Genomic DNA, 8,669 nt, shown 5'->3' with positions numbered 1-8,669 from the left:
CTCGGTCCTCGCACCTACTGATTTCTGACTCTTCCCTTCCCAACCACCACTGATTTTTTTTTTTTTTGTATTTCTTTCAAAAACACTTGCGCAAATGACATTTCTGATAGTGGCACTGATGTCTGAAAGGTATCACCACGTAACACTAACATCCTGTCACCCACCTAAGTACGTTGTAACCAAACAGTCACACGTAGACCCAGAGGCAGCTTCTCTGTGTTGTTGCCTCTGAGGGGCGGCCACTGACGGTGAAGGAGCCTGTGGGCAGTGACTGGGGCCATCACTGTCTGTTCCTACTTCCATCTTCCGCAGTATTTGGGGCGAGGATAATTTCATTTTCATCATGGCATGAGTCCATCCTGATTGTAGGCCTCGGCCTGGTCCCTATGTGAGCCTACAAAATATTTCCCCCAACTCCAGGTTCAAATATTAAATTAAAACATGTGCAAAACTAAACAAACAAAAATCCGCCACCAGAACATAGTCTACCCTTCCCCCGAAACCACCAACTTACAGGGAAACAACGTCCACCGCTCTATGTCCTTACCCCAAATTCTTTAAAAAGAAGAGATTCCCGTTGCTCCCTGACCTGGGTTGTTTCAACATCCACAGAGGCCAGCAAGAAGGTGCAGAAGCCTAGCAGTGTCTGGGGTGGTCCCCACGTCCCCTCTTGGGCCACTCCTCGTCCAGCCACCGGCGCAGGACACTCTCCACGTCAGCGCGGCGGTAGAGCCGGCAGAGCTCCATCAGCTGGCCCACTGTCCTCTGGCTGTTCCGCAGCAGGAACTCCAAGGTGGGGCTCTGGGGCCTCTGCTCCAGGAAGCACAGCTCGTCGTAGGGCATGCCCCATTTGCTCGCAAAATTCCTCCAGTTCTTGACTGTGGGGTGGCACGGGTCCAGCTTTATCCTGATCACGTCGAGTAAGTCCTGGTCATTGAGCAAGTCACTGATGGTGGGGGCCCGCGGCGAGCAGGAGGAGCAGGTGCAGTTGTCCCGGCAGGACTTGGCCTCGCTCACGTCTGGAACAAACAGGACAGCTACATGTCAGCAAGAGGCCACGCGCTGCCTCAGCTCTGCAGTCCCTTACTTGCCACCTGAGCTGGCACGAGGTCCGGTGTCTACCACTCACACACGGTGGGCTCTCTGCAGCCCAGGACAGGGTGCTGCGCTGGAAGCAGTAGTGAGATTTGACCAATAAAGCCCCTTTCTCTTTCTTTCCGAGACTCTGTCTTACAACGTGAGACTACCGGCCAGAACGAGGGCTCCGGGGGCAGAGCATCAGCGTGCGGAGGGGGTCAGAGTGCCGCCCCCTGAGCAAACCAGCCCCTACTTGCCTGCACCTCCACCCTTGCCCCTTCCAAGTCGCAAGCCAGCCCTGACAGCTGCCTGGTGCCAAGCCCAGCGTGCTAGGGTGCAAAGGATTGCACAATTCCAAAGATGGTCTTTCAAACACACACCCTGAAAACTGGAATATCCACTCCACACACAGATTTGAAAACGAGTGATATTTGATAATGCCGGAAAGCTTACTTTTTAAAATTTATGCTCACCTTATCATTGCTTTGCCTTTATCTGCGTTTTCTTCACCCACGGGGCTGCCTCTGAAGCGGAGCCAACACCCCGAGGTGTGCGCAGGGCAGATGAGCAAAGCCCAGCCCAGCCCAGCCCAGCCCAGCCCGGGGGGTGGGCAGCCTGCCCCCACCCGGCAGCCCCCGCCTGGTGCCCGTGCTCAGGGAGCGTTAAGAGGATGCAGTCTGCAAGGTTGTGAGCAGCATCTGGACCGCGGGGCAACCTGAGAAGCCTGCTCCTGCGCCAGGGCGGCCTCCTGACCCCTCAGACGGGGGGCTGAACAGCCAAAGGCCATGCGGGACACTATGGGCCTGGGAAATTCTGGAAAGCGACAGTGACCTTTACCACACTAAGCTGTAGACATCCCAATTTAGGAAAGCAAAGAGTTTGGGAAAAGAGAGCCACTTTGCTGATGGTTTAGGTAGAGAACCAGCAATTTGGGGGCAAGTACATGTTAAAAGGTAACAGGAGCCATGACCTACTAATCTGACTTCTGGGCATCCAGCCCAAGGAGATAATCTGAATGATGTGTATCCAGAAACATTTTCGTTGTAGTCTCCTCCATTTTTTCAACAACTTACATGTCAATTACTGTGCTACTTGACAGAACTGCATTTAAGTAATTATGAAGACTAGGAAGCAACCTAGAAAATGCTTGTGCTGTAACGTTAAGTGAAAAATGTCTGTGATTAGAATATGTGAAAATTCTGTGTTAATATTACTGTGGGAGGACATGTACAAAAAATAACAATAGCTATTGCATTACTATGGCAAGATTATGTTTCTATTTCCCAAACTTTCTCTAGTGGTGTTACATTTCTGGGACAACCAAAATAATGCCTTACATTAACAGATACATTGGTTAGCTTTGCACCTGCCCCCTGCCTTCTCCAAGATCTATTCCCTCGAACATCTTTTTCCCTCATCTCTAGCCCCCATCTCTACTGATTTTCTTTCCTTTATCTACGAACACATATAAGGGCTCCTCTATTATAAAAAAATAAACCACTCTCCTCTGGGTTCATGACTTGCTGAAGCCACTTTCCCTTGCTCTTTTTTTAATTCCCTGTTAGACTCCTAGAAGGAGAATTCCGAGGCCTCCCCACGCTCTTCATCTTCTTGGGTTTCAGGCAGCAGCTGACCCGGCCTCCTTTCTGCCAAACCTCGTGGAGACGGGCCCCAGTTCCCCGCACCCTCACTGCTGGCGGGGTGCCGTTGTGCTGGGGCAGGACACCCCGGGACAGAAGAGCGGGTCACCACCGGACCTTCAAGATCACTGGACATGCTGCCACCCACGTCCCTGTCACTCCAGCTCCCCTGGAGGTGGCGGCCACTGGAACTGCGCCCAGGACTCTGTGGTCCCCTGGACGCTGCTGCTTGTATCGCGGGCGGCGCCCTCCCTGAAGGTTCCTTCTGCCACCCAAGCCACACCCCCAGGCACGGCCCGCCGCGCTGCGGCGCGTCCCTGCCCGGGTCACCGCGGCCCGGAGACCTCCCCGCCTGTCTCACCGCCCAGTCCTCGGGAGGAAGCCGGGGGCGTTCTGGCTCTGTCCTTGGCCCGGAGGTCCCCGCCCCCACGGCTTCTCGTGGGTCAGCTCCCCCACCCCCAGCAGCGCGACCAGGCCCTCTCGCTGGACCCTCGGGCCCTTCTCGCTCTGCGCATGTGCACGACCCAGCCCGCCGCGCGGTGCAGAGCGAGCGCTTCCCACGGACCGCGGGCTCGGCGGACGGCTGGGCGCTGTCCCTGCTCCAGCACTGACCGCCGGAAAGCCCCCTGGGCGTCCAGGTGCCCCCCGGCCCCATGCAAGGGACCTCAAATCGCACTCAATGTCCCCCTGTGCACCCGAAGCACCTCGGCCACGTACGCCGCAGGTTCACTCTCCCCGGCCTGTCGCCGCGGCCGTGGACTCCACGGGCAGCTGCGGCCACTCCGCCCGGGAGTCCCAGGACGTCCTCCGGCACCGCCCGCGCTCCAGACAAGCCGGGCGGCTCGCCGCCAGCACACACACAGCATTTCCTTTTTTAAAAAAAGCTCAATTATATTAAAAGAGAAACTAATATAAGTTCAGGATGGAAACTGTAGAAATTATATACAATGATGGACGCTTTGGGTTTTCCCGATTTCATGACTGAGTAATAATTCGATGCCGACCCCCGCACACAAACCTTTAAGCATCTCCCAGGACAGGGGACCCGCAGGCCCCAGCTGCCTGCGGAGACGGACGCGGGCCCGCTGCGCACTCCAGCCGGAGCGGGAGGGGGCGGGGGAGGCGCGTCTCCCGCGGCACCTTCCTCAGCACCCAGCACTAGGTTCTAAAAATCTCTGTCCGTTTCACAGGTGGAAAATTACACCTTATATTGTTCTACCTCCATGCCTCTTCTAGTGTTTCCTCTCTTCTCTCCCTCTCCCTGAACTTCCTCTGTTGAACTTCCCTTCCACCAGTCACCTTTGTCCATCCTGCAAAGCCCACCTCAGATCCCCCTCCTCCAGGAAGTCTTCCTCCTCCCGCCGAAGGCCTCGCTGGGACCCCACTGTTGTGTCCACACCCCCAGCTCTGCTGCGCAGGAGACGTTCCGTAGGCTTCCTGTCCCCTATGCCACCTAAACACCTATGGTGCATTCCACATCTGTTTAAAATTCAGGTACGTTTCTGGGTAATACACCGAGAGTGATTCCTCAGCTGCACGGATGGCCTGTCAAAAAGTAAGACTTCAGCTGCAGGGTGAGACAGAGCTAATTCACCTAAAAAAAACCCCACCTTTCAAAGGGTGAAGGTAGCTTCTCGCTAAAAGAGGGGTATATTAGGGCAATCCTGAATTTCCTTTGTTCTTATTTAAAGATAGGATCAAATTAACAATATTCAGGAAGTAGGAAAGCAGAGTTTTTGTAAAAACAAATAATACAGTCATTAATATCTGGGACGTATACTATGTACATCTTCATAGGCACAGAGAAAAATCTGGAAGTATGTCTAACAAAAATGGATATTTCTTAATTTTCTATAATCACTGTGTTTATTTGGATACTTTAAAAATAGCTTTACACGTCACAGGAAGATAAAGTGGACTCTAACCTCGGCGCCAGAATTACGTGCGCTGGTGCCCGAAGAGCTCTCCAGCAGCACCTGTGTAAGATGCAGGGTTGGCAGCATCTTCTCCTTTAGACCCAAGAAGAAGAAAAACGCCAGGAAGTCCTCTCTGAAGCGCCTTTAACCCTTCGAGGGTATGAAGAGGTTGCATTTCTTTGAACAGTGACATTGACAAAATTATCAAATGGTGTGCCGAAGCCTGCTGGTGTTTTCTTTCTTTTTGTATTTTCAACAACACAAATGACACCTTGCTCAATTGGAATCTACACAAACTGCCAACATTAGTGAACCGAAAGCTGCCTTTTGAGTCATAAACTGTAATTAGCTCTCTGGGGACTTGAGCAGGAAAACACGTTTGTTTCCTGTCCCGTGCCTGTGTCCGCCCGCCGTGAACACCTGTCGCGTCGCAGGGCATGCGGGGGCAGCGGGCGATGCCTGAGGAGGAGCCGCCTGGGGAGAGACTTGGGACCAAGGAGGTTTTCATCAGCAGGGAGAAGTGGGTTATCATTCGATGCCTCTCAATGAGACGCACAGGGTTGCCGTGCAGCGGCAATTCAAAAACTGTTTGCTGCCTGGAAGAATGAGACGTGAGCTGTCTCCTCAGGAGACGAGTTACTGTCACGGGTGCGTTGTCGGCCCTGAATAGAGAGTCATTAGGAAAGGAAAGAATGTTGCTGGTGGCTGCTGGCAGCAGACCGACACTGGTGGAAAGAGTGCAGGCTTGGTCTTAAGACGCAGAAAGATGGACCAATTCTCGATCTGGGAAGGAAGGGAGGGGCCAATGAAAAAAAGGAAATTAATTATTTATTCGGTTCTCTAATAATTGGGGTCCTCGCTTGCCACATTTTGACACTTGACTTGTGTAGTCTCCCCTGATGCAAAGCAACAGCCCGGGAATTCCTGATGACTTCCGATTTCAGAGGCCGGCGCCCTGAGGGCGCGCTCTCTGCAGGTCCCGTCCGAGCACCCGCTCACCCTGAGGGAGGCCGTTCGGGGAGGAAGGGCCAGGCTTCTCAGAGGTTTCCCGTTGTCACAGTAAGTGTCTGTTACCACACGCCCGGGGGACGACCAGCCCTGCACTGTGTCCTCCCTGTGCACGACCCCGCGCCGCCCGCTCTGACCCCGTGTCACACGGGGCTCACCGAGCCCGGGTTCCCCAGCCTCTAGGAGCTTGGCTGTCACTGCATTACCATCCACGACTTCGGGCTCCTCATCTGTAATACTGATGATAAGATTCCTCCATTTCATGAATTAAGTCAGATAACGACGGGAAAGCATTTTTGCCAACTCTCGTGCAATGCCAGGTGAAGATGTTAGATTTCGCATTTCCTTTTGGAGAGGGAAGAGGAGGGACCCCAGGAGCCTGGCCTCGGCTCGCACGCCCCAGCCCTGCGTCTCCTCTGCGGCTCTGCAGAGCCCACGCTGGCCCCTGCTGCGCTCAGCTCAGCCCAGGACTCGGCACCAGCTGGCCTCCCGGGGCCCTCCTCCCGCAGCCCCCAACGTGGCTGGCTCCGCTGTACCATCTAGGTCCGCGCGTGCCTGAAGCAGCAGGCTGCCCTGCCAGGTGAAACCCATCACCCTCACTTATTGCGCGCAAGGCACCCACCACCGTGTGTGATTACTTAACTGTTTGTGTTTATTGTCTGTCAGTCCCAACTAGCATATAAGCTCCAAGAGGAAAGGGACTTTAATGTCTGATGTCACTGCTTCGTCCCAAGCACACTGTAGGCACTCAATGATATTTTTTGAGTACATAAAATGAATGAAGAGGGTGACACAGAGAAACAGTCAAAGTAGAAACCTCTGGACAGCCTCTGAAGAACTATCTGGAAATTGTCAAGCCCACTGGACCTTTTGCAAGGCTGAGTGAACAAAGCAGAAGAAAGCCTGCCGGCTGCTACGGACAAGGCGAGGCTGTGGAGCACCAAGACCGACAGCAAGAGTGCTGGAGGCTGGCCGACTGCCAGCGCCTGCTAGTGCCACGCAGGCAGGCGTGCGGTGCGGACAGGCAGCGGAGCTTGCTAAGGCCACGTCCTCACTCCGAGCGGAGACAGGGACGCCTACTTCATCCAGTGGTCGAGAGGATCAAATGAGGTCATTCATTGAAGCGTCACCTTAGCCCAAGGTGAGCAAGCGACCAAGAATTTGTAGCCATAGGTGAGGGATCAAGACCAACAGCCTTTTTAATAGCAGAGATAAGCCAGTCAGAGAAAGACAAGTACTATAGGATCTCAGTCATATGTGGAAGCTAATGAATAAAATAAATTGACAAACAAAATAAAACCAAAGACATGGGCACATGGAACAGACTGACAGATCTCAGGGCAGGGGACTGGAAGAGATCAGCCAAATAATATACCTGCATATATGCAAAGCCCATGGACACAGACACTAATGGCATGAAGGCTGGGGGTGCGGGGTGCTGGGTAGAGGGGGGCAAGGGAAGGAAATGGGGGCCATCCGTAATAGTGTCAACAAGAAAAAACAGAGGGGACAGAAATAAGAAAACAAAAGTTAAAAAAAATAAAAGCAGTGGTTCTCAACCTTGGCTGCAAGACAGACTCTGCCCCCACCACTCAGAGAGGGACAAAACCCTGATGTCCTGAGACCCTCGTTTCACCGGGCTCGGGGGCAGGCACGACACGGAAAGTTGTTCAAGTTCCCCTGAGAATTCTGATGTGGTGCCAGAACTGAAAACCATCTCCTTAAAGCCATCCACCCGGCGCAGGGTCACGCACATGGAGGAAGCTCTTAGAGGGCCTGCGGACGTCGGATTGGGGCAGGCCAGCGGCTTCTCTTTGAGAGGCGCCCTGTCTGCTCCTCTCCCCACCTTCTCTCACACGCCTTTCACGCCGTACTTCGGAGGAGAGTGCAGGAAGCAAGCAGGCTTTTCGACAAGGCGCGTCTAAGTCACCAGAACAACTGGTAGGCACAGTTCACGTCCAATGGTGTGGCATCTCACTACTAAGTTGGGGCTCGTAGGCAATAAATTACCAGTCAATTAACAGTTAATTGTGAACTGGAACAAGATTCAGGATTCACAAAGGTTGTGATTAGTTGAGCCAAGAGAATAGCTCTGGTCGGGATGCTGGCAGTGGATCAGAGGCTGACTTAATGGGTCTCCCTGCGGGGGTTGGGGGGGTGTTCCATCTTGTACGGTGGGTTTTTCAAGAGCTGTTACCACTCGGTGTTTTCCTCCAACAGGCCCAGTACCACTGGTAGCTCTTGGATCGCTTATAAGAATGTTCCCAGGATAACTAGGTCTCGAGTAAACATTTTATATTGGTAAATTTGCCAAAAGCAAAATATTGTGGTCTTGAAATTAACTCCACTCCAGGTGTCTATAAATTATCAGATCTGGAACGTGCAAAATCTCAGTGTGTCACAGTAGAGTCAATACTTTTACAGTTAACATTTCTTTAGGGTGTAAATTCATGTTTCTTTCTGTGTGGTGTCTAACGTGGTTGGAAATAAATTTAAAATGCCAGTTTATGGCTTTGGTAAATCTTTGGATGTGCATACACACCACATTATTCAGAAGAGGCAGTTAGTTAAATGCTAGGAGATGGAAAATGATGAAGAATTATTTTCATCTACTAAGAAACTGACTCAAGGGCTTTTGGTGGGCGTTTGATCTCAACCAACAGGAAAAACAATATGATTTCATTTTCTCCCCCTAAAACGCCCTTTTAAGGAGATGCTGAGTTGGCAGCCGCTCTGGGCAGCCTGACAAATTGGACGGCTCCAGGCTGCCAAATCAAGCCGAGTCTCAATTTTCTCATCAAACGAAATTGGAACGTGGAAGGCATATTTAAAAAAAAAAGAAAAGAAAGAAATAGACCAAAAAAAGAAAAAAGAAACTCCTTCATAAGAAAGAGTCCAGGTATAGAATTTCATATGAATTTGAACTGTGGAAGTATATGAGACATACATTAACAGTGTCATTTTAGGGACCTAATTTGAAATAAATGAAAATCCTATTTTACATTCCTATCTGTGGGGACATTAGGTT

At 52.0% G+C, this 8,669-nt stretch overlaps 1 protein-coding gene across 1 annotated transcript in view; it reads right to left on the bottom strand.

The window, feature by feature from the left end:
- Positions 1–597: 597 nt before the first annotated feature.
- The window catches only part of EDARADD (EDAR associated via death domain), a 47,486-nt gene continuing 39,414 nt past the window's right edge, over positions 598–8,669 (bottom strand). The window contains exon 6 of the mRNA XM_054575487.1: positions 598–1,019. Coding sequence (XP_054431462.1) covers positions 637–1,019 — 383 coding nt within the window. The 3' untranslated portion in view covers positions 598–636. The remainder of the gene's footprint in view (positions 1,020–8,669) is intronic.

This window comes from Pteronotus mesoamericanus, unplaced genomic scaffold (genome assembly GCF_021234165.1).
Source record: "Pteronotus mesoamericanus isolate MK-2021 breed Mesoamerican mustached bat unplaced genomic scaffold, CSHL_Meso_final contig_303, whole genome shotgun sequence".
In the NCBI taxonomy this organism is placed as follows: domain Eukaryota; kingdom Metazoa; phylum Chordata; class Mammalia; order Chiroptera; family Mormoopidae; genus Pteronotus; species Pteronotus mesoamericanus.
Note: the sequence above shows the minus strand (reverse complement) of the source record. Positions and strands in the feature narration are given on the sequence as shown.